Source organism: Caenorhabditis remanei, chromosome III (assembly GCF_010183535.1).
Source record: "Caenorhabditis remanei strain PX506 chromosome III, whole genome shotgun sequence".
NCBI lineage: Eukaryota > Metazoa > Nematoda > Chromadorea > Rhabditida > Rhabditidae > Caenorhabditis > Caenorhabditis remanei.
In genome coordinates, this window is record NC_071330.1 from 14,533,428 (window position 1) to 14,558,407 (window position 24,980).

Below are 24,980 nucleotides of genomic sequence, written 5' to 3' on the forward strand. Positions count from 1 at the left end.
GAGAGAATTGGAAAAAAAACTCTGAATGTCTGCTAGAATTCCAGTTTTTCGCCATTTTTGAAAAAATTTTTTTAAATCTATGATTTTTGAGAGAAATAGCACTAAAAATAGGAATTTTAATGAAAATGATGATTTTCATCTATTTACTTTGAGGTGAAAATCTGGGAAAAATTAAACTGTTTTGAATTTTTAAAAATAAAGTTCAAAATTTGTCAGATTCTGGAGATTCTGAAGGGACTCAGAAGACGTCGTACAATAATTTGAGTAAAACGATTAAAAAAAATTACAACAAAAAAATTTCCAGAAAATTTCGAAAAAATTTTTAACTTTAAATTTTGACGCCTTCTGAATCCTGGATTCTGAATCTCCAACTTCTTCAAAAAGGTGTCATCTAACTAACTCAACTCATTGAGTCATTTCCAGCCTTTTCCCATCCGAAAAACAAAAAAAAATCGGAAAAAAATTCCGACGCCTTCTGAATCCTAGGGATTCTGAATCCCGGATTTTGGGATTCTGGAAATCACCGGATTCAAAATATACGTCGTTTTGAAACAAGTATCAAAAGAAAATCGAAAAAAAAATTTGGTAAAAAATTTTGTGCTCCAGAATCCTACGACGTCGTCGTCGTCGTCGTCGTCCAACCCCTCAACGGATTCCGGCGGGGGTGTTGTTTTTGATGAGAGTGGTGGTGAAGAGGCGGCGGATTCTGGGGCGGCGGTGGAGGATTCTGATTCTGATTCCCTGGTGAGAATTGTGAAGGGGGCGGAGCCTGGATTCTGGTGACGACGTTGAGCTGTCGATCGACGTGGTGTGGGAGGGACTTCAGAATTCGGGGATTCTGATGAACTGGATTCTGCTGGGGCGACGTCTTCTGAAGCGCCTTCTGGAGTACAGTGGGATTCTGAATTCTGAGATTCTTCTTCGTCGGAGGCTCCACGACGTCATCTGAATCGGAATCCGTCGTCGTTGATTTTTCAGAATTTTTGATTTTTTTCAAAAATTCTTTGAGCCCCCTTTTCAACTCTTTACGATTCTGATTTTTCGGATTCTTAGGATTCTGAATCCCCAACGTCGCCTTCAGAATCTCCCCAACGTCTTCTGAATCCCTCTTTTCGTCCAGAATTCTTCGAGCCAATCGAAATTGCTCCAATTCCGTCAAAATCAAATTATTCTTGACGACTTCTCGATTCTCAACTAATCTCAACATGACCAAATCTCTTTCAATACAATCGGCGGCCCTCTTCAGGTGAATTTGGCGGGATTCAGTGACCATTAGGGCCGCCGGCCGAAAAAACTGCGTCTCGTCTGACGATGGACTCCGTCCCGACGAGATTCCAGCTTTATTCAGCAAGAATTGCAAATTTTCTTCCGCTTTTTTCGCCACTCGATCGATTTTCGGCTCGATTCGAATTTGATCGTGAAGGTGCGGAATCAGGGGACCACCGGCGTCGAGTCGCTTCTGTTTCCAGTATTCGTACACGTCCGATACGATGATTTCGTCCATGTTCACACTGAAAAATTTGGAGAGAATTTTAAGATATTCTAGCTGAAAATGTGGAAAATTTGAGGATTTTTAGAAAAAAATCTATCGAAAACGCGTCAAAGGTACGCCAGAGTGTGGATTTTGGAGGAATATATATCAATTGGAAACACGTCAAAGGCATGCCAGATATCTATTTTCCGCTTTTTTGGTGAATTTCGATTTGAAAACGACTAAAAACGCGTCAAAGGCACGCCAGATATAAGAAATTTGGACTTTTTGAAGAAAAATCGGTCGAAAACGCGTCAGACGCACGCCAGTCTTGACAAATTTGTGGATTTTGGGAGAAAAATCGACAGAAAACGCGCTAAAGGCACGCCAGATACGATTTTTTTCTACTTTTTGGTGAAAATCTGGACGATTTTGATGTGAAAATGGCTAAAAACGCGTCAAAGACACGCCAGGAAGAAGAAATTAGAGATTTTTGGAGATCGAAACCGAGGTTTAAACTTTAACTTTAAAAAATTTAGTTTTTTAAACAAAACGCGTCAGACACGCCAGAAATGTTAAAACTCGTGTATTTTGGCGTAACGTTAGCCTAATTATACTCAAAATTCGTGATTTTCGATAAAAAAAAAACGACCGAAAACGCGCTAAAGGCACGCCAGAAAGAAGTAAAAAAATTCTAACAGTAAACGCGTTAAAGGTACGCCAGATCGTAATTCAATCAAAAACGCGTCAAAAGGCACGCCAGACTTCAACATTTCCCGGGTGAAAACTGACCAATTTGGAGTGGAAAAAGCGCGTCCTGGGCACGCCAGACGTCCAGAAACCAACCTTTCAGCAGTTTTCTCGTAATTTGTCATCAAATAGAAAATGGACTCCCATTTGGCGAGCCACGGCTTTCGCTCTTTGAAGAATTCTTCGGCAATGTTAAGATCGGCTCGGGGGGCGGAGTGACGATGGCAGAGAGTGACACGTGTCACGTTTTGTTGTGGATCGTTTGGGACCTGGAATCGAATGACGAGATTAGGGGAGTGTGTGGATTTACGAAGCTCTTGGGTCGATTTACAGATATCTTGGGTAGAATTACGGGACTTCAAGTGTCGATTTACAGAACTCCAAGGTGGATTTACGGGGAACCTAGTGTCGATTTACAGAACTATTAGGTCGATTTACGGGGAACCAAGTGTCGATTTACAGAACTCCGGGGTGGATTTACGGGGAACCAAGTGTCGATTTACAGAACTCCGGGGTGGATTTACGGAGCTCTTGGGTCGATTTACAGAACTCCGGGATGGATTTACGGGACTTCTAGTGTCGATTTACGGGGAATCTAGTGTCAATTTACTGATGCCTTGGGAAAAATTACGAAACTCCGGGGTGGATTTACGGGTGTCTTAAGGTCAATTTACGAAGCTCAGAAGGCCTTGGGGTAGATTTACGGAGCACTAGTGTCGATTTACGGGAAAGTTAGTGTCGATTGACGTGAATTTTATGTGGAATTACTGAGCTCCGGGGTATATCAACAGGGGTCTTAAGTATCGATATACGGAACTCCCGGGTAGATTTACGCGAAGTTTTTGTCAATTTACGGGAAAGTTAGTGTCGATTTACGAAGCTCTGACAAAGAATTGGGGTAGATTTACGGGATATTAAGCGCCTATTTACAGAGCTCTGGGGTTGGATTTTCGCGGTTTTCATCAATTTTTAAAAGAAAAACTCATTTTTTTCTAATTTCATATGGATTTTCAGTCACAAACCTCTTGTATCTTAATCGTGCACCCGCCCGGCTCTGAGTACCGGACAGTTAGTGTCGATTTACAGGGATCGAATTGTTGATTTACGGGGAAACTAGAGTCGATTTACAGAGGTCTTGGGTCAATTTACGAAGCTCAGGTGTTGATTTACGAGGCCTTGGGGTAGATTTACGGACCTCCACGGGCGGATTTCCTCCATTTTTTTGCAAAAAAATGCGGAATTTTCAAATTTTTTGTGGATTTTTAGTCATTTTTCTCTATTCCCAATCGATTTACAGAGCTCCTATAGTGGATTTTTGCGGATTCCATAAATTTTTAGGTCAAAAATATCCGGATTTTCAGTGGATTTTCAGTTTTCTCGGATTTTCAGTCACAAACCTCTTGTATCTTAATGGTACACCCGGCTCGAAGTGCACAACACACATGGAACGTCTCCTCACAATCCGGATCACTACACGTCACACACGCTCCTTGCCGTGTATCACAAACACAACAAATCTGATTGAATCGCTCCTCGGGCACATTCTCAAACCCATACATTGGCGCCCGACAGTCTTCACTATCAAACATGATTTCAGGTATAAAAAGAGCACATGAATGGTGAGCCCACTCGGTTTTCGTCTCGTTATAAGTCATCGATCCGCCGAGAGCCGGACACAGTTGACACGGCGGAGCCGGTGTGTTCGTGTACTCGCATTTCGCGCATTTCCACGGAATTCCGTCTTCCGGGAGCTGTTGAATCCCAGCGCATAGCATATGGACACAAGTGTTACACATATCACAGAACACCATTTCATCGTTGACGTCACATTCAGATATTCGACAAACGTCGCATTCTGTATCGTCTTCTGCTTGTGGACCACTGACGTCTTCTGGAGGACGAGTGTAGACGACGTGAAGACAATCCAATAGTTTATTGTGCATTCCGACGAATGTGTCCCTCTCGAGTGATTGAATGATTCGGATGAAATCGGGAAGGGAGAGATACACCGCGCCGTCGAGCAGTTTTCGCTTCTGAAAGTGATTTTTGAACGGGTTTTTTTCGGGAAAATTGAGATTTTTTCTAATGAAAGTAAGCGAAAATTCAGGTTTTTTCACGTTTGAGGTGAAAATTTGAGCGTTTTTGAAGAAAAATTGAGTGAAAATGCGCCAGAGGCACGCCAGAAAGAACAAATTTGAGCGTTTTTAGAGAAAAATTGAATGAAAACGCGTCAAATGCGCACCAGTTTGATAGGATTTGATTTTTTCGGTAAAATTAAAAAATTTCGAAACGAAACGCGTCAAAGGCACGCAAGTTCTGACAAGTGTTTTGAATGAAAAAGTGAGTTTTGAAGGGGTTTTTGGGGAAAATTGACAACATTTTCGATTTTTTGGTATAAAAATGGCCCAAATTTGCAATTTTAGGGCAAATTTCCAGAATTTTCCAGTTTTTTCGAAAAAAATTAACCAAAATTGCAATTTTTGAAATTGAATGAAAACGCGGCAAAGGCGCGCCAGAGAGAACATATTTGAGAGTTTTTGAACAAAAATCGGTCAAAAACGCGTCGAAGGAACGCCAGTTATCACGAATTCTCAGCGAAATTTGTAAATTAAAAGCGCTGAAGGTACGCCAGACAGCAGATTTTAATTCTATCAAAAGCGCGTCAAAGGCACGCCAGACTCAAGATTTGCAGGAGAAAACTGACCAATTTCGAACGGTTTTTAAGGAAAAATTGAGTAAAAATCGCTTTTTTCGAATAAAATTGGCGAATTTTCACTTGAAACTCGAAAAACTAGAAATTTCTCAATTTTTACATAATTTTGAGTGAAAATTTGGTGTTTTTGGAGGAAAAACTGAGTCAAAATCACTTTTTCCGAATAGAAATGGGCGAAAATTTCAGTTTTTCTTTGGAAAACCGAAACATTTTCAATTTTAAGTGAACATTTCAATTTTCTGCCGATTTTTGTTCAAAATTTGAGTTTTTTAATGATAAAAATCGACTTTTTGACAATTTTTCACTTCGGAACGTTCAATTTATCGCTGGTTTGCCTTGAAAATCCCATTTATGCGCTGAAAAATCTAACTTTTTTTCGTTTTTCCAGTGAAAAATAATTAATTTCACCATTTTCTCATTCGATTTTCTTCTTTCCTCAATTCTCTTCACTTTTTTCTCTCGAAATTCCTCAATTTTCTTCATTTTCCCCCCAAAAATTCCCCTCCCAATTCAAATTTCCCGCCAAATGTCCGCAACATGTCGTCACGGTGAACATTAGAGTGTGCAAACACCGCATGACGAAATGCGCCGAATTTGACGCGCAACGCGGTAAAAAAGGAAAATTAACAGATTTTCGTCGGGAAAACGGGATTTTGGGGTGAAAAATTGAGGAAAAATCGATTTTTCGAGTCAAAAACTGCATTTTCACCTTATTAAGCATCTCCAACCACGCAATATCATGGGCGGTGACTTCATAATGAAGGGGATCTCGCGTCGGCACCAATTCATGAGTGCGTAGATCAAAATATTCGGCATTTCGATCGCAAGCGATCATTTTTTCAGGAATTTGGAATTCCTCTTTCGGTTTTAGGAAGAAATCCTCATCTTCGACAACGATGCGGGGAATATTGTCGGGATCGGCGAGCTCTTGTGTTCCGTAACTGTATTCGGGGCGCCAACTGAAAAAAAAATTGAAAAAATTGAGTGAAAATTGGCTGAAAATTGCAAAAGTCGTAAAATTTCGCTCAAAATTTGCTAAAAATCACAAAAAACCACAGAAAAAGGTCAAATTTTCACGATTTTTAAGTGAAAATCGTAATTTTGTGTTCTTGTGTTCCATAACTGTATTCTTCAAGACGCCAGCTGCAAAAATAGAGTGAAAATGGGCTTTTTTTCATAGAATTTTGGTCGGAAACGCGAAAAAAAGGGTAAAATCTGCTAAAAATGTCTGAAAATCACAGAAAACGGGAAATAAACAAATTTTCGTGATTTTCAGCTGAACAACCTGAATACGGTCTGAAAATCGCTATTTTAGCAGAATTTTTGGTCAAAAAACGTGAAAAATCGGCTGAAATTTGCTGAAAATGCCTAAAAATAACAAAAAACTGGGCGAAACTAGAATTTTCACCATTTTCAGCTTAAAATCGACATTTTTACAGAAAACGGAAAAAAAATTTCACGATTTTCAGCGGAAAATAAGCTTTTCTCATAGAATTTTGGCCAAAAATCTCATAAAACTGACAAAAATCTGCTAAAAATGCTTAAAAATGCCGATTTTTAGCTGAAAATCACTATTTTAACTGGGATTTCAGTCGGAAAACGCAAAGAATCGGCTAAAAATGCTTTGAAATTACTGAAATTTTTTGAATTTGCTGAAAACGATACATTAGCTGAAAATTTGGTTAAAAAAAATCAAAAAATCGGCTGAAATCAGCTAAAAATGTCGATTTTTAAATGAAAATCGTTATTTTTAACAGGAATTTTGGTCAAAAAACCGTGAAAAATCGTCTGAAATTTGCTGAAAATGCCTAAAAATAACAAAAAACTGGGCGAAACTAGAATTTTCACGATTTTCAGCTGAAAATCGACATTTTAACAGTAATTTTGGTCAAAAAATGCAAAAAATCGGCAAAAAATTCTGAATTTTCACGATTTTCGATTGAAAATCCTCATTTTTTCCTTACTTATCGGTAATAACCGCCCCCTGGGAGGCATCTGCTAGCTCTGTATCACTATCTGCGTCTTGATCGTATCCGGAGAGCACTAGACGATAATGACGATGTGTATACACCTCGGCGACTGAAAAATTTGAATTTTGAGGAAAAAAATTGTGATTTTTGGGAGAAATACGGAAAAAATCCGATTTTTTTCAAGTTTTGGGTTGAAAAATTGAGTTTTTTTCGCTTACGGAGCTCTGTTTTCTTCTTTTTATTCTTTTTCGACACTTTACTCGCCGGAACGGTTGTGGTAGCGGGCGTTGAAGGTCTGAAAATCAAATTTTTCAAAAAAAAAATTCGAAAAAAAAAATTTTTGGATTTTTTTTTTCAATTTTCCAACAAACCCTGGCAAATCTGGAGAATCCTGAATCTCCATTTGATCTTCTTCGTCTTCCTCGTCATCGGTTTCCCGCTCTATTTCCATCATTTCCGAAGATTTTTCTGAATTGTTTTTTTTTGAAAACCATTTTTTTTTTGCAAAAATCAAAAAATTACTTGTCCGAGCAGCGGGAATATCAGATTTCCGACGTTTCGGTGTCGTTTTCAACTCTTTCATCGTCTTTTTCGGGCTGGTTGACGGTAATTGAGCGTAGGAACCTGGAAAAGACAATTTTTTTTTCTTTTTTTTGCAAAAATTTCGCATTTTTTTCGTTTTTTCTACGAAATTCCTACTTCTCGTCTGTCTCCGTTGCGATCCAGAGCTCCGAAGTGTCGGCGGACCTGAAACTAGTGTGAAACTGAGGGCGTTAGAGGCGATTCTCGGCAAATTCCTCTTACCGAACTTTGTGAACTCCATAGAGCCCGGCGGCATTGGTATTCGGTGCTGAAATGTAATTTTTTTTATAAATTTCAGTTATTTTTAACAAAAAAATGAGGAAAAACGACGAAAATCGACGCAGAAAGCCATGTGACGGGTGCAAAAAAATTCGAAAACAAAATTTTTGGCGGTGGCCGAAGTCCGTCGGATTCTAGGCCACGGGGTGGAATTTGAATTTTCAAAGTGTTTTTTGGACAAAAAATGCTTAAAATCAGTGTAAAATGCTTGTTTTACTCAAAAAATTGATAGAAAATCGGGTAAACTTAGCTATTATAAAAAAAAAAGAAAACTTGATAAATTAATTTTCCACAAAAAAAGTGTAAAATGGGGATTTTCTAGTTTAAAATAGCTTAAAATAGTTAAAAACTTAAAATTCTCCATTAAACATGCGTTTTTTCGAACTCTCCGTTATCGATATCCCCTCTTTCGACACCTTCTGAAGGCACCTCTTATCGCACGAACGCGTTCTCTTCCACGCGACCGCGACGCGACCGCGCCGCACCCGACGACATAAAAATACGTGTCGTTTCGTGGTTTTCCACACGTTTCCATAGTGATTCTCGGCTCGTTTCTCGTCATTTTTCGCCGTTTTTCGGGTGAATACACACCGCCTGTCCCGGTTTTTATCGATTTTGGGGAGAAATGTAGGTTTTTTGAGGAGAAATGGAGAAAATCACGGTTTAGTGAGGACAACTAATTTTTTTCTAATTTTGAAAAATTTCTGGTGATTTTTTAGGCTTTTTGAGGCGATTTTGCCCTCAAAATGTAGAGAAAACATTGATTTATAGAGAGGAATAGTTAAGTTAAAGGAATTTTCAGAGGAAATCCAGATTTTTTGAAGAGAAATTGGGGAATTCTAGAAATTTCCGTGAGGTGATTTTCGCCTTTTTCAGCTGATTTTTTCTGCAACTTCACGATTTTCCGGCGTTTCGGCATATTTTTCATCATTTTCTGTTCATTTTTCGGCACTTTTTCCTTAATTTTTGTCATTTTTCGACATTTTTCCTCAATTTCCCATGATTTTAACCAGTTTTCAGTGATTTTCAGCTTTTTTTCGCCAAAAATCCCATTAGAAAACCCCGATTTTTATGTTTTCCGAGAGAATTCACACCATTCTCCCTATCGCTATCAAATTCGCTCATGATAAGATAGTGGTATCGATTTTCGCCTTGTTTACTCAACTTCCGCACTGAAATTTGTCATTTTTTCGACAAAATATGTGTTTTTCATCGTTCCGAGTAGATTTTAGCCAAATTTTCGGTGTCCAGGCTCATTTTCACCATAATTTGTTATGAATTTTGATATCTGAACTGAAAATTTAGTGCTTCGGGGTTATTTCCCCCAAAAACCGTAATTTTACTTATTTTTCAGCAAAAAATCACGGAAATCGGTGAAAAATGGCTCACAATTTGAGTTTTTTGAGTGAAAAGTAAGATTTTACTTCAAAAACCCGGTTTTCTAACAATTTTTCGATCGGAATTCCTGGTTTTCGGGTGTTTTCAACGTTTTGAAACTTTGTAGCTAGATTGAGGCATTTTCCGCTAGTTTTTCAAAAATTTCGATCTGTAAATGGTTTTCACACCCTAGAATCTCAAATTCTGCTTTTCCGACGTGATTTTCCACTAAAAACCGTCATAATTGCACTAAAAACCTCATTTTTCCTCTACAAACCCGATTTTCCCGCTGAAAGCTCCATTTTTCGTTAAAAACCTCCATTTTCTGTTGAAAACCTCCATTTCTCCGCTAAAAACTCCATTTTTTTCCGATCTAAACTTTATATTTTCGCTAGAAATCCTATTTTCCGTCTAAAACCCCCATTTTTCCTTTCAAAAACTCCATTTTTCAGATGGCCGACCACGAGAACGGGGATCAGAAGCCGTTGGACCCCGCGCCTCAAAATCAAGAAATGCACTCGCAAAACAACAATGCGCCAGTACCACCACAACCACAACCACCACAGTCACATCATCAGCAGAATCATCAGAATTCGCAGAATCAAGATTCTCATTCACATAAACCACAGTCGCAGCAACAGCCACAGCGCGACGATGTGTGCCGTGATTTTCTGAAAAACATTTGCAATCGCGGTTCGCGCTGTAAATTTTATCATCCGTCCGAGGCGCCGCCGGCCAGCGATCACGATTACAATTTCTGCATTGACTATCAGGTGCGTAGGGATTGAATGATGGGTTATGCTACTGATTTTTAGGCTGAAAATGAGAAGAAATTGGGGAGATTTGAGTGAAAATACCCAGAAAACCGACTAAAATTGCGTTTTTTGCACAAAAATAGCGAGAAATTAGTTGAAAATCGACTGAAAATGGCTGAAATTGCAGTGAAATCCTTTCGGAAAGTTTGGTTTTTGTGCTAAAAATCACATTTTCAGCTCATTTTTTCGTGATTTTCAGTCGAAAATAGCGGTTTTTGATTTAAAAATCACAGATTTTCTCCACGATTCGGACAGATTCGATCGTTTTCAGCCGATTTTGATCCTGGTGCTGAAACTGACTCAGTTTTTGTGATTTTCAGTTGAAAATTGGAAAATTTGAGCTCCGGGAGATTATTTGTGTGAAAAACGAAGTTTTTTCAACATTTTCCCTTAATTTTGTGAAAAATCCGATAATTTTGTCCGTTCAGAGCCGAAAACTTCAGAATTGTGCTGATTTAAGTCGAAAAATTGAGATTATCCAGTTGAAATTCCTGGAAAAATGCGGTTTCTAACTGAAAATTCACCGAAAAGTGAGATTTATGATGAAAAAGCTTGAAATTTCCTCAAAAAGTCAGTTTCAGATGATTTAGAGGACATTTTTCCGAGTTCTTGCCGAAAAATCACCAAATTTTCAGTTTTTCAGACGAAAAAGTACTAAAAATTTGCTTAAAAACTATATTTTCTGTTTTATTTTCCGATATCCAGTCATAATTTTCGAGAAAATCATCATTTTTCCCTCAAAATGCTCAGATTTTCGCCAAAATTCAAGGAAAATCTCACTGTTTCAGCTTTTTCAATTCTAACTGGTGCGCCTTTGACTCGGTTTTGATGGATTTTGTTCGAAAAATCTCAAATTCGTTCTCTCTGGCGCGTTTTCAGCCATTTTCGAGTCAAATTGACAAAATTCTCACCAAAAACACGAAAATGAGATAACTGGCGTGCCTTTGACGCGTTTTCGGTCGATTTTTTTCACCAAAACCCTTAAAAAAGCGTATTTTTAGTCGATTTTCACCTATTTCTGACCTAAAACTGAGTTCCGGACATTTGGACAAGCCGATTTTTCATAAGAAAAATTGCATTTTCAGTTGATTTTCAGTCCAAAAATGCGATTTTTCCAGAATTTTCTCCCAAAAAACCATGATTTTTATCGATTTTTTACCCAAAACCCTCAAAAAATCCGCTCAAATCTCTCCAATTTTACTCATCCGCTCCCCAATATTCCCACGCTTTGTCTCTAAGCTGCTCAGCGGCTGCTCTCTCCCTCTATCCCCCTCTGTGATTATACTCATCGCCTAATTACTAATTATCGCTAATTATAGAATCGAGGGTGCCAGCGCGACAACTGTCGATTCGTGCACGCGCCACGCGACGAAGTGGAGCGATACAAGAACACGCGCGAACTGACGCTTATCCTGGCGCGTGCCATCGCCGCCGTCGGTCACGGCGACACAATCGGCGGCATTCCGATATGCAAAGAGTTTCAAACGGGACGATGCGCTCGCGGAGTCAATCGATGCCGTTATTGGCATGTGAATGTGGATTTGGAAAGGGATCGACGTGGCAGAGGGCTTCCACCGTCCAACGAGTTTGGCGGACCGTCGGGACCGATTGGAGGAGGAGGCGGCGGAGGATCCGGAGGTGGTGGAGGTGTCGGTAGATTCCCACCGATGGGTTACGGTGGAGGAGGCGGAGCCATGGGAGCCGGAGCCGGAGGAAGACGCCGCCCTTACGACGACTACGACTCGGATCCGATAAAACGCGGCCGCTACGCGCCAGACGATCGGCTCATGGAACTGGAGAAACGGAACGCCGAACTATCGAAAGAAGTGGATTCACTCCGCCGGGAACTTCAACGAGAACACGATCGATACGAGGATTTGTACGCGTTGTTCCGTCAGCAGAGTGGTGGAGCGCCGGCGCCACCGAAAGCATCGGCGACGACGGCTGGTGTCGGAGGCGACTACTATGGAGCGTGGGGACAGAAGGCGCCTGGATGGTGATTATCGATTGATTTGGATTCTAAATAATGTTTAATTTTGTGTGTGATAATAACATTTCTCTCCCCCCTATTTTTATCTCTCCACCACTCTCTTGTCCTCTCAAAAATACTTTAATTTATTTTATATTCCAAAATATTCTCTGTTGTTTATTTCTGAAATTCCTCCTAAAATTCAATTTCGCGTCATGTAAATCCCAATGGTATAATATGAATTTCAGCCAAAAAGTGAAAAAAAAAGTCGGATTTCTCGGAAAAACTGAAATCTGTCGAAAATTTAGACTAAAAACTCGAAAATCTGCTTATTTTGACTTGAAAAACGCAGAATTTTAGCTGAAAATTGTAAAAAATTGAATTTCAGAGGAAATTTCTTCATGTAGGCGATGGATACCCGGGATGGCAGATAGAAACAAAAAATCGATAATTGGGGGAAAAAATTTCGCAAATTAGAAGAAAAAAAAAGCAAATTGCACAGAAATTAGTAAAGAATTTTTGAATATTCTTTTCAAAAATTCAAATTTTCTTCTTTTTTTAGTGAATAATCGGGATATAAGTTAGACGGCGACGGTTTTTGGGGTGAAAATAGATGAAAAATTCGAAAAAAATTGGATAAAATTCGATGAAAATTTAGAGAATAGTGCAATGCTTCTTGATTCCCGATCGCTTTTTGCGTCCCGAATTCGCGGTGGCGTCGATTCCGATTTGGGTGGCGGCGCCGCCCTTTCGACGCTTCATCTCACGCATCAAATCGTAGAATACCTGAAAAAAAAATGACTGAAAATGCGATTTTTCAGGCGAAAATTCCAGAAAATTGCAGAATTTTGACCAAAAATCTGAAAAAATAGGTCAAAAATTGATTAAAAACGAGTAAAATCGCGTTTTTTGACAAGAAATAACGAAAAATCGGTCAAATTTTGAGTTTAGTCCAAAAATAGCGGCTAAGGTGCGCCAGATAGGCCTTAATTGGCAGAAATCGGAGAAAAACGCGTCAAAGGTACGCCAGAAATCAAGAAACCCATCGAAAATGGAGGTTTGCGCACTAGGGAACGCGTCAGAGGCACGCCAGACAGTCGATTTTGCTCTAAAAACGCGTCGAACGCGCGCCAGTCAAAATTCTACAATTTTCTCGACATTTTTTGACTGTCAGGCGCGTCTTTGGCGCGTTTTCTAAATTATCAGCGTCTGGCGTGCCTTTGACGCGTTTCTTCTTCTCAAATCTTCATGCTGGTGGTTTTTGACATTCTGGCGCGCGTTCGACGCGTTTTTCGAGCAAAATCGACTGTCTGGCGCGCCTCTGACGCGTTCCCTAGTGCGCAAACCTCCATTTTGGAGGGGTTTCTAGATTACTGGCGTACTTTTGACGCGTTTTTCTCTCCGATTTCTGCCAATTAAGGCCTATCTGGCGCACCTTAGACGCTATTTTTGGACTAAAATCAAAATTTTACCGATTTTTCTGAAATTTTCAGTCAAAAACTCAATTTTTAACGATTCTATGTGTAAAATCTGGTATTTGACCAATTTTTAGCCATTTTTCGCTATTTTCTCGAAATTTTCAGCTCAAATCGGTCGAAAATTGCTGAAAGTCCGATTTTCGATCAATTATTCGTTATTTTTAGCCAGTTTTCGACCGATTTTTCGCTTTTTTTTTGGTCAAAAAACGGCATTTTACTCGTTTCTAATCAATTTTTTTGGCCTATTTTTCCCTATTTTTTGTGAAAATTCTGCTATTTTCTCTGAAATTTTCAGTACCTTATCAACATTCTCTCGTCTCTTTGCAGATGTCTCAATGTAGTGAACTCCCCATTGCTCGGCACGTTGTCGACACAATTCAGCTGGGACGACACGTTGTTCACGCATATCTCCCTTATTTCCGACTAAGACGATTGGCACCGAATTGTCGGAATTCTTGACGCGGAGGATTTGTTCACTGCAATGAAAAATTGAGAGTTTTTGGGTGAAAATTGAGAAAAAAATCGATGAAAATGGTGGAAAAATCACATTTTTAGCTCAGAAATTGACTGAAAATATGAGTTTTCAGATCGAAAATGCCATTTTTTGAGAAAAAATCGATTAAAATCATGGTTTTTTCGGCTCAAAATCGTGGAAAAATCGCATTTTTAGCCTATTTTCAAGCTAAAAATGCGGCTTTTCCACAATTTTTAAACGAAAAACCGCGTTTTAGGATTTTTTTTATAGGAAATGACATTTTTTATTTGAAAAATCGCGTTTTAACTTGAAAAACGACGGAAAAAGAGATTATTCCCCTCAAAAAGTACCAATTTTGAATGAAAAATCTGCGAAAAACACGATTTTTCAGTTCAAAAATTGCGAAAAAATCGAATTTTTGGCTTGAAAATGACATTTTTAAATGAAAAATCGATTGAAACGCTGTTTTCAGATGAAAATCGTGAAAAAATCGTAATTTTAGCTCAAAAATTGTCTTTTTAAGTAAAAAATCAACTAAAAATGCAATTTTATATACCAAAAATGCCTGAAATCGACTCAAAAGAGCAAAAATAGTCGCAAGTTTAGTGTCTGGCGCACCTTTGGCGCGTTTCATCATCAGGCTGAAATTGGACGAAAAATGGTTGAAATAGGTCAAAATGCATGAAAATGAAGGAAAAATCGATGAAAATCACGGAAAAATCGCATTTTTAGCTCAAAAATTGACTGAAAATGTGATTTTCCAGTCAAAAATTGCACTTTTGAGTGAAAAATGCGTTTTTTCGGGTGAAAATAGTAGAAAAACCGCACTTTTTGCTCAAATATAGACTGAAAATGTGATTTTTATCACTCAAAAGTGCCAATTTCCAGTTAAAAATGTCTCTCTGTGCATCTGTACATCCGGATGTCCACCTTTCATCGGAGCTCATTTTTGGTAAGAATTTAAGTGAAAATCAACCAAAAACAACATTTTTATGCGAAAATTTATGAAAAAATCGCATTTTTAGTTCGAAAATTGGCTTTTTACCGTCGAAAAGTGCCAATTTTGCATGAAAAATCGGCTCAAAAAGCTCAAAAATGTTAATCTGTGCATCCAGATGTCCACTACAACAAACTTACCGGAACTCGTTGGTCGCCTCGAACGACTCCATATCGAGAATTGAGAAGACACAGATGAATCCCTCGCCACTTCGGTAGTAGTTGTCACTGGAAATACAGGGAGAAAATGATGGATTTCAGTAGATTTTCAGCAAAAATTAGATGAAAATCGGCTGAAAATGACAAATTTTGGGCCAAAATTCGAGAAAAATCGACTTAAAACTGGGAAATTCGATGATTTCGGTCTAAAATCCATCAAAAAATCACGTTTCCAACACTAAAATGTTGAAAAATAGCTGAAATTCTATGAAAATTGGCTCAAAAAATCTATTTTTGGTCTATTTTAGCTGAGAGCGACTTCAGCTAGGAGATAGATTCAAAATTGATAAATCAATGTTTTCTGTCGGAAAATAATAAAAATGACAAATTTTGAGACAAAACCCATCAAAAAATGCGAAAAATCGCATGAAAACGGGCTGAAATCCGTCCAATCCGCTCATTTTCAGCCTAGACACGATAAATCGTGGATTTGAGCTGAAAATGACGGATTTCTGAAAGATTTCGGCTGAAAATGATGTGGAGCGGCTTAGAAATCTGATTTTTGATGAGTAAAGTTGGAAAATAGGCTGAAAATGACAAAGTTTCAGCAAAAATCGCTTCAAAACCTTAAAAATTGGCTCAAATTGACCCAGAATCATCATTTTGACTCGAAAAACTCAATTTTCGGGCCATTTTCGGCTTAAAATCACTCAAATTTCGTATTTTCTACCTGAAAATCTCTCAAAATCGGTTAAAATTGAAGAAAGCAGACTCAACTTCATTTCTCGCGAAAATCCATCAAAATTCATTATTTTGGCTCAAAAAATTCGAAATTTGCGCTTTTTTTCTCCGATTTTCGTGATTTTTTGGCTTAAAATCCTTCTAAATTCGTATTTTCTACCTGAAAATCTCTAAAAATCATTATTTTGACTGGAAAAATTCGAATTTTGAGTCATTTTTCATCGATTTTCGCGGATTTTTGACTTAAAATCACTCAAAATTTGTATTTTCTACCTGAAAATCTCTAAAAATCATCATTTTCACTCAGAAAATTCGAATTTTGAGTCATTTTTCATCGATTTTCGCGGATTTTTGACTTAAAATCCTTCTAAATTCGTATTTTCTACCTGAAAATCTCTAAAAATCATTATTTTCACTGGAAAAACTCGAATTTTGAGTCATTTTTCTCCGATTTTCGTGATTTTTCGACTTGAAATCACTCTAAATTCGTATTTTCTACCTGAAAATCTCTAAAAATCACAATTTTCACTCAAAAATTCGAATTTTGAGTCATTTTTCATCAATTTTCGCGGTTTTTTCCAATATTTTTCTGCATACCGAATAGCCGAATAGTCTTCTTGTCCAGCCGTATCGAGAATATCAATCGAACATTCTTCTCCATCCAAAACCACTTTTTTTCGATACGAATCTGCTTTCGTCGGCTCGTATTCCTCGACAAACTGCAAAAAATGGGCGGTTTAGAGAGTTTTGAGGGAAAAAATGAGCAAAAATCCGGGAATTTTGCTGGAAAATGGAATTTCGGACCGTTTTCAGCCAATTTTGACAGTTTTTAGAACCAAAAAGTCGAAAAAATGCATTTTTAGACTGAAAACGGCAAAAATCCGGGTTTTTTTCGGCTAAAAAACTGGCGAAAACAGCGGAAAATCGAAAATTTCAGGTGAAAATTTAATTTTGGACCATTTTGAGCCAATTTTGACAGTTTTTAGAGCCAAAAACGTCGAAAAAATGTGTATTTTTCAGGTAAAATGCCCGAAAATCTGAGTTTTCCAGTCAAAAATCACTCGTTTTGCTAGAAAATGTAATTCTAGACCATTTTGAGCCAATTTTGAACGTTTTTTGAGCCAAAAAATTTCGAAAAAATTCGTTTTCGCACTTTTCCGCTGATTTTCACTGTATTTAAAGCGGAAAAGTCTGAAAAATGCTTAAACTTGTTTTCAATGTTTTTTAATCGATTTTTTGAGAGATTTTGAGCAAAAAATTCCATTTTTTCGGCAAAAAATTTTTTTTATGACTAAAATTCTGGGTGTTTTTTCGACGTTTTTTCGGATTTTTCACACAAAAAATGCTCGAAAAATGCATTTTTGGTCTAAAATACACTTAAAATGACAAACTTTACCTGAAAATTGTTTAAAAATTAATTAAAAATTTTTTTTGGAATTTTTTCGAATTTTGACTAAAGACTCGAAAATCAGCAAATATGAGTCGATTTTCAGCGTTTTTGACATAAAAATCTGTCAAAAATGCCGAATTTTACCGGGAAATTGGAAAAAAAATTTTTTTTTTGCAACTTTTTTCGCAATTTTTTTCGGATTTTTTAAATAAATGTTCACAAATATTCCATTTTTTAACATTCTCTTTCTCATTTCCTCTTCATTTTCTCACCTCATCATACATAAATTGCAGCGTGAGAGCCGATTTTCCGACACCTCCGGTTCCGACCATAATCACCTGAAAACCGATTGATTTTTGAAATTTTCAGCGAATTTCACTCACTTTATGCACGACTTGTTGTTGTGGTGGCAGTGTACCGCTCGCTTTTTTCGACGCCATCGCTGAAAATTTCAGAAATTTTGGATTTTCGCGAAAAAACTGGGAAAAAAGGTGTAAAAGTCGATTTTTCGCGAGAAATAGCATGAAAAACGTGATTTTCAGCGTTATTTTGACCTAAAATCAGTGAAAAATAAGAGGAAATGAGTAATTCAAAAAAAAATTGAAAAAAAAGACGAATTTTAAGTGATTTTTATGTAAATTTCAGTGAAATTTATACAAAATGTTATCGAATTTTCAATTTTCAATGAGTCACCACTTTTTCCCCACAAAAATCACGTTTTGATAAGCGCTCAGACATCAACAATGACCGGTTTTGCCGCTGAAAATCGGCTGAAAAATGGAAAACTACAGTAACCCGGCGGATAAAAAAGTTGTGCAGTCTGCATACACCGGATTTGACGAGCAAGTTTGGGATTTTTTATTTTGAATTTTTTCAAAATTTTCTACATTTTCCAGCTGAAAATTGCGGGTTTTTACACGATTTTGAGGGCAAAAAATAAGTTTCATAAGCAGAAAATGCCAAAATTTGAATTTTGCAAGTAAAACCCAGGAAAAATCTAGTTTTCACAAGTTAAAATTGCGGAAATATGATTTTTCGCTATTTTAGTGAATTTCAGCATAAAAATGTGAATTTTCGTGTTGAAAATTGACAGAAAACGCGATTTTAATGTCGATTTTGCGATTTCAATTCGAAAATCATCGATTTTTGCCAAAAATTAGTCAAAAAATGCGAAAATTGGAGTTTTTCCGTCAAAAACTCACTTTTCGCGCGCATAAGTGCATATTTTTATTAAAAATAAGGCGGGGCTGTTGTAGATCAAAAACGTCGTTTTTCGTCGTAAAAAGGGCAAAAAATGGTGAAAATCCACTTTTTTTCGTAAAAATTGACAAAAATCTCAATTTTAACATGAACGGCTTGAAAAACTGCGATTTTTGCATTAAAAATGCTCAAAAACCCGAAAAAATCAAATAAAATCAGCTGAAAATCAAGTTTTCTTCGCTAAAAATGAGTTTTGTTCGGTTTCAACCCTTTTTCTGTAATTACAGCCCGAAAAACCAGCAATTTCAGCAGTTTTTCACATAAAAATTCATGAAAATGACAAAATTCCAAAAATTTACCTTCCGGATCATAAAACTCATGTTCGTCTCGTTTTCTTCCAGTCAAAAAGCACCAAAATGTCACAAATTTGAGTTTCAGCCAATTCCAAACACTTCGCACCACATGTAGCAATTTATCCATAGTTAGGTATAGTGATAGGCGATTTTCAGATAGATTTTCAGCAAAATATTGCGAAATAGTTTTTCTCGAGAAAACACACTAAATCCGGAGGTGTCCAATAGCAACTAATGCTATAGAAGGGGGGTGGCGAGCGGGCGGGGGGGAAATGTCTATTCACACGGAGGGAAAAGAGAAAAGTGAGAGAGAGTATGTGAAGTGGTGGAGACGCAGACAGTTTTGACTGTTTTGGAGTCTCCACCCTTTACCAATTATGCATAATAATACCGGCGGAGAAGAGACGGAAATGTTTGTTTTTAGTTGCTAGTTCGATAGAGCGCACTTGCTTTTCCGCTTTTTTTGGTGGTTTTTGAGCGTTTGGCACCCCCGATAACGCTGAAAATCACTCTTTTTTAATAGCATTAGTTGCTATTGGACACCTCTGGAACTATTTCGCAATGTTTTCTGAAATTCTGAAAATCGCCACTATACCTAACTATGGATAAAGTGCTACATGTGGTGCGAAGTGTCTGGAATTGGCTGAAACTCAAATTTGTGACATTTTGGTGCTTTTTGACTGGAAAAAATCGAGACGGACATGAGTTTTATGATCCGGAAGGTAAATTTTTGGAATTTTTTTTTGTAATCGTAATTTTGATGCATTTTTATGTGAAAACTGCTGAAATTTGTGGTTTTTCGGGCTGTATTTACAGAAAAGGGGGGTGCTTTCAGAGGAAATTATAGGTTGAAACCGAAAAACTAATTTTTAGCGAAGAAAACTTGATTTTCAGCTGATTTTTTTGAGTTTTCGAGCGCTTTTTGTGCGAAAATTAGAGAAAAGTGGAGTTTTTCAAGTGATAAAAATCTCAATTTTCAGGAAAAAGTGCATTTTCACCACTTTTTGCCTTTTTATTCGACGGAAAACGACGTTTTTGACCTACAACAGCCCGCCTAATTTTTAATTTAAAAATGCACTTATGCGCCAGAAAAGTGAGTTTTTGACGGGAAAACTGAAATTTTCACACTTTTTACTAATTTTTGACAAAAATCAACGATTTTCGACATGAAATCGGAATTTCGAATTTTTGGGCATTAAAATCGCGTTTTTCCGTCAATTTTCAACACGAAAAACATGTAAAATTCACATTTTTATGCTGAAATTTACTACATTCCTATTTCCGCAATTCTTACTCGCAAAAACTTGATTTTTCTAGGTTTTACTAGCGAAAATTCAAAATTTTGACATTTTTCGCTTATAAAACCTACTTTTTGCCGTCGAAATCTTGTAAAAACCTGAAGATTTTAGCTAGAAAATATGAGATTTTAAAGGCGCATAGATAATTTCAGACCGCACAGTAACCCAAAAAGTTTAAATGCGCAGACCGTATTCTTAAGCTACTGTAATCCCCAACTTTATGATATATTAATAGTAATTATCAAAAAAAAGTTGGGTGTCCCCATTCGCCCCGAATACCTATAATTGGTTTCTATGCAATGCCAAGGTGACCTTTTTTATTCATTCTATTCCGAATTCTACTATTCTGGAGAAGAAGAACAAAGTTCCCTTTTTTGGGAGAAGAATAAGAAAGGAGGCCAGAAGGAATTTGTTTTGGGAAAAGACGCAGAAAAATTTTGAATTTTTCAACAGCTAGGAGTTTTTGAAAATGCTACTTTTGGGAGGTTACAGACCTCGGATTTTCACGATTTTGTCCAAAAAAAATCGGAATTTTTTACAATTACCGTAGATTAGGGGGTACTGTAGCTGAAAACCACGGATTTTCCCGATTTTATCCCAAAAAATCGGAATTTGATCTCTACTGTAACTAGATGGGTAGTGTAGGTAGTTTAAAGGCGCATAAAAGTCCTTTAGAGATGAGTTTGACAGATTTTTGTCCGGATTTTCACGATTTTATCCAAAAAAAATCGGAATTTTTCACAATAACTGGAGATAATGAGGTGCTGTAGCTGAAAAACCACGGATTTTCACGATTTTATCTGAAAAAATCGGATCTTGATAACTACTGTAACTAGATGGGTACTGTAGCTGAAAAACCACGGATTTTTACGATTTTTTCCAAAAAAATCGGATTTTTGTTAAGTGGGTACTGTAGGTAGTTTAAAGGTGCATTGAGGTTCTTGTCTGGATTTTCACGATTTTAACCTAAAAATGAGAAGGTTACTGTAGTTTTAGACATACTGTAATGAGCTTAAAAGTTCATAGACTAACAGTTAGTCTAGTTTTGCTGGTTTTTTGCCGATTTTATCTAAATTATTCGAAATTTTCGAATTTTCGCTGAAAATCAAATTTTTCCTCACAAAAATTGGCTGAAAAAACGGCTAAAACGATACAAAATACGGGAGAAAACGATGAGAAAAGAAGAAAGAGAAGTGACGTGTCATTCGGGTGGTGTCTCGTCATAGAGAATGAATCGACGAGAGAGTACATACCTGAAGAGACGGTTAGAGAAAAAGAGAACATGATAGAGAGTGAGAGTGTGGAGAGACGCAGAGACAACAAACAGTCAAGAATTTCGATAGAAAAAAAACGGGTCGATCTTGTTTTTTGTCGCCTTTTTTTGGTCGTTTTGGGTGGTGAAACATGGAAAGACTAAAAATAGGAAAAACTGGAAATAATTTAATTCGAATGAAAAAATTAGAAGAAAAATCGATAAAATCACGGAATCTGGGAAGCAGCCGAAAGTCGAGGAAGGGTGGAATCTGGAAAATGAGAATTTAAAAAAGAGGAAAAATACGGAAAAAGCAGAAATTAGAAAAATCCGGGAAAGAAAAAGAAAAAATCAAAATATGGAAAAGATCAAAATTTGGGGAAGAAAAAGAAGGAGAATCTGAAAATTTTTTGAAAAAAAATGAAAAAATTTCACTGTCAGTGTAAAATTTCTACTTAGACAGAAATTTGGTCACTGTAAGTTGGCTAGGCTGGGTAACTTCGCTCTACTGACACATTTTGGGGAATATGAAAAATTCGCATAAAATCCCTTTTTTTTAAAAGAAATTTTACGGCTGAAAATCGTTATAATCTGACAATTTTCATCCAAAAAATGTCATTTTCTAACCACTTTTCAGCTTTTTTGGCTGAAAATCGTCAATTTTTAAGGATTTTCAGCCAAGAACTGTCAATTAAAGCCATCTTTTGAAAGATAGAATATGGGAGAGATAAGATTGAAAAAGACTCCAAAATCCGAGTAAGAAACCAAAATTTGAGAAAAATACCAGAATTCGGAAATCTGAAAGAGAAAAACTACGAGAATCCCAAAAAATCTTCAAATTCACGAGGAAAGCAACTTTAAACTGACAAAAACGAAATTTATCAATAGAGCACATTGGCTCTATTGGCAAAGAACGGTCCCAACCGCAAAGAACGGTCCCAACCGCAAAGAACGGTCCCAACCGCAAAGAATGGTCCCAAAATTTTGGGTGACCCAAATTTCCGAATTAAATGATCCCAACCGCAAAGAATGGTCCCAACCGCAAAGGACGGTCCCAAAATTTTGGGTGACACAAGTTTCCGAATTGAATGGTCCCAACCGTAAAGAATGGTCCCTCAAAATTGATACGAAAAACGTTTCACCATTCTCTTAGGCTTAGGTTTCTTAGAAATTGGGAAAAAATTGACAAATACGATTAATAATAGGTTTTGTCAATTTTTTCACCAATTTCTAAGAAACCTAAGCCTAAGAGAATGGTGAAACGTTTTTCGTATCAATTTTGAAGGACCATTCTTTGCGGTTGGGACCATTCAATTCGGAAACTTGTGTCACCCAAAATTTTGGGACCGTTCTTTGCGGTTGGGACCATGTAATTCTTTGGGACCGTTCTTTTATTTTTTGGGACCGTTCTTTGCGGTTGGGACCGTTCTTTGCCAATAGAGCCAGCACATTTACTCATGAAGAGATTTTTTGGATTCTTGTAGTTTTTCGTAGTGTTTCCGGGGAGGACCTCTTGGCACGCTTCTTACAACCGCGCTCTACCGAAACTGAATTAAATTGTGTGCGAAATCGAAAGACTCAGAGAAAAAGAGACATTTTTCAACTGGATTTCGGTGGAGCGCAGTTGTAAGAACTTAAAATTAAAAATTCGTTCAAAAAAAAAGCACAAAAGCACTACAAAAGACACATAAATTCATCTTTTTCTTCTGTGAAAAAGGGACAGAAAGTGTATATACACATAGAGGGAAAAAGGAGAAAGAGAGAGGAGGATCGCGTAATCCGAAATGTTTGTTTATTTTCACTGCAGCCATCCCTCCCCATCTCTCCGACCATCACAATTCAAAGAAAAACGGAGAAGAGATGGGGGGAGGCTCAGAAATAGGGAGAAGGGAATCGGTGCCAATTATAAACAAAAATGTGTCATAGGGTCACATAGATCAGTTTTGGCAACAGAAAAATAGGAAATATGGGCGAAGAAATTGGGAAAAATTGAAAAAAAAAATCAACCATTTTAAAATTGTCAGTGTAAAGTATCTACACTGACAAAAAATTTGGTCACTGTTAGTTGGCTAAGCCGGGAAAAATGGGGATTTTGATCCGAAAACTGCAATTTTTAGCGATAAAACTGTAAAAATAGTGATTTTTGACCGAAAATTTTGTGTATTTGGCCCAAAATTTCACTTTTTCAGTCGAAAAATGGAGATTCCCGAATTCGGCTGAAAAAGGGCAATTTTAGACCAAAACCACAAAATTTTCAGTCAAAAATCATTATTTTTATAGTTTTTAGGCTGAAATTCGCAGTTTTTGACTCAAAATCCTCATTTTCGAGTGAAAAACTTGAAATTCCAGAAATATTTCGTTGTAAAATTTCAAATTTGAAAAAAAGTTGATAAATTTCTAGTCGTTAAGGACAAAATAAGGGACTGATAATAGTAAAAATTAAAGAAATCCCATAAAAATGTAAATGCGCTCTATTGATAAATTTCGTTTTTGTCAGTGTAAAGTTGCTACACTGACACAAAATTTGGTCACTGTAAGTTGGCTAAATGAGGATTTTGATTCAAAAACCGCGAATTTCAGCCCTAAAACTGTAAAAATAGCGATTATGGCCCAAAATTGCACCTTTTCAGTCGAAAAATGAGATTTCCGAATTTGGCTGAAAATCATAGAAAATCTCAATTTTCCCACTGAAAAAGTGCAATTTTGGGCCATAATCGCTATTTCTACAGTTTTAGGGCTGAAATTCGCGGTTTTTGAATCAAAATCCTCATTTAGCCAACTTACAGTGACCAAATTTTGTGTCAGTGTAGCAACTTTACACTGACAAAAACGAAATTTATCAATAGAGCGCATTTACATTTTTATTTCTCGAATTTTTCGAAATTTCAGCCTTAAAACAGTAAAAACAATGATTTCGGACAAAAATTTTGTTTTTTTGGTCTAAAATTGCCCTTTTTCAGCCAAATTCGGGAATCTCCATTTTTCGCCTGAAAAAGAGCAATTTTGGGCCAAATACACAAAATTTTCGGTCAAAAACCACTATTTTTACAGTTTCATTTCTCGAATTTTTCGAATTCTTACTATTATCAGTCTGGTACAAAATGACTCATAGAGAGACGCAGAGATAGCATACAAATAGACGAATTGAATGGAATGATGAAATTCGTTCGCATATGAGTCAACATTTTGATGCGATATGCGGCGCATTTCATCATTTTATTATGAAAAAGGACAGAAAATCAAATAAATGTATATGGAACATAGTACTTTTATAGAATATGGAAAAGGGGGACTAGACACAAAATATATTAAAAAATTGGAAAAAAAAACATGAAAATCGTCTAGAATAGTGGTAATCTAATAATAATCCGTCCCCGCTCCTCTCTTTTATTTTATTTTTTGTGCCGCCCATCGCATGTGTGACAGGAAATTATATGTGTCTAGGTTTGGTTTGACAAAAAAAAAATTCGAAAAATAAAATTTTTTCCTGGAAAATACATCAAATTTGGCACATTTTAAGCCTAAACCCATAGAATTCTATTCAAAATTGACCAAGTTACAGATTTTTGAAACTTTTAGAAAATTCAGATTCTTAATAAGTACCGTAACTCTGTTTATTTTTGACCACTTCCGAAAAAAATTCGAATTTTCGAATTTGGCTCGTCTAGACCTTTTAAATGAGTATAATCATGACCATGGTCTGATAGATTTC

At 37.0% G+C, this 24,980-nt stretch overlaps 4 protein-coding genes across 4 annotated transcripts; 1 reads left to right on the top strand and 3 right to left on the bottom strand.

Annotated features, from left to right (window-relative positions):
• Positions 1-610: 610 nt before the first annotated feature.
• Positions 611-7,742, bottom strand: GCK72_011371 (uncharacterized protein; the record flags this gene model as incomplete). Its single annotated transcript, XM_053728406.1, has 10 exons — positions 611-1,511; positions 2,318-2,490; positions 3,619-4,254; positions 5,644-5,893; positions 6,899-7,013; positions 7,123-7,199; positions 7,276-7,372; positions 7,427-7,528; positions 7,604-7,651; positions 7,709-7,742. The coding sequence occupies 10 exons, from the start codon at positions 7,740-7,742 to the stop codon at positions 611-613; spliced, it is 2,433 nt and encodes an 810-aa protein (XP_053587983.1).
• A 1,832-nt stretch (positions 7,743-9,574) lies between these two features.
• Positions 9,575-11,486, bottom strand: GCK72_011372 (uncharacterized protein; the record flags this gene model as incomplete). The annotated part of the gene is made up of 2 exons (XM_053728407.1): positions 9,575-9,813; positions 11,363-11,486. 2 exons carry the CDS (start codon positions 11,484-11,486, stop codon positions 9,575-9,577), a joined length of 363 nt encoding a protein of 120 aa, XP_053587984.1.
• GCK72_011373 (uncharacterized protein) lies at positions 9,595-11,957 on the top strand (the record flags this gene model as incomplete). The annotated part of the gene is made up of 2 exons (XM_003099632.2): positions 9,595-9,915; positions 11,277-11,957. 2 exons carry the CDS (start codon positions 9,595-9,597, stop codon positions 11,955-11,957), a joined length of 1,002 nt encoding a protein of 333 aa, XP_003099680.2.
• A 623-nt stretch (positions 11,958-12,580) lies between these two features.
• Positions 12,581-17,605, bottom strand: GCK72_011374 (uncharacterized protein; the record flags this gene model as incomplete). The annotated part of the gene is made up of 6 exons (XM_053728408.1): positions 12,581-12,712; positions 13,703-13,880; positions 15,017-15,103; positions 16,373-16,494; positions 17,438-17,503; positions 17,549-17,605. The coding sequence occupies 6 exons, from the start codon at positions 17,603-17,605 to the stop codon at positions 12,581-12,583; spliced, it is 642 nt and encodes a 213-aa protein (XP_053587985.1).
• Between the last annotated feature and the right edge of the window lie 7,375 nt (positions 17,606-24,980).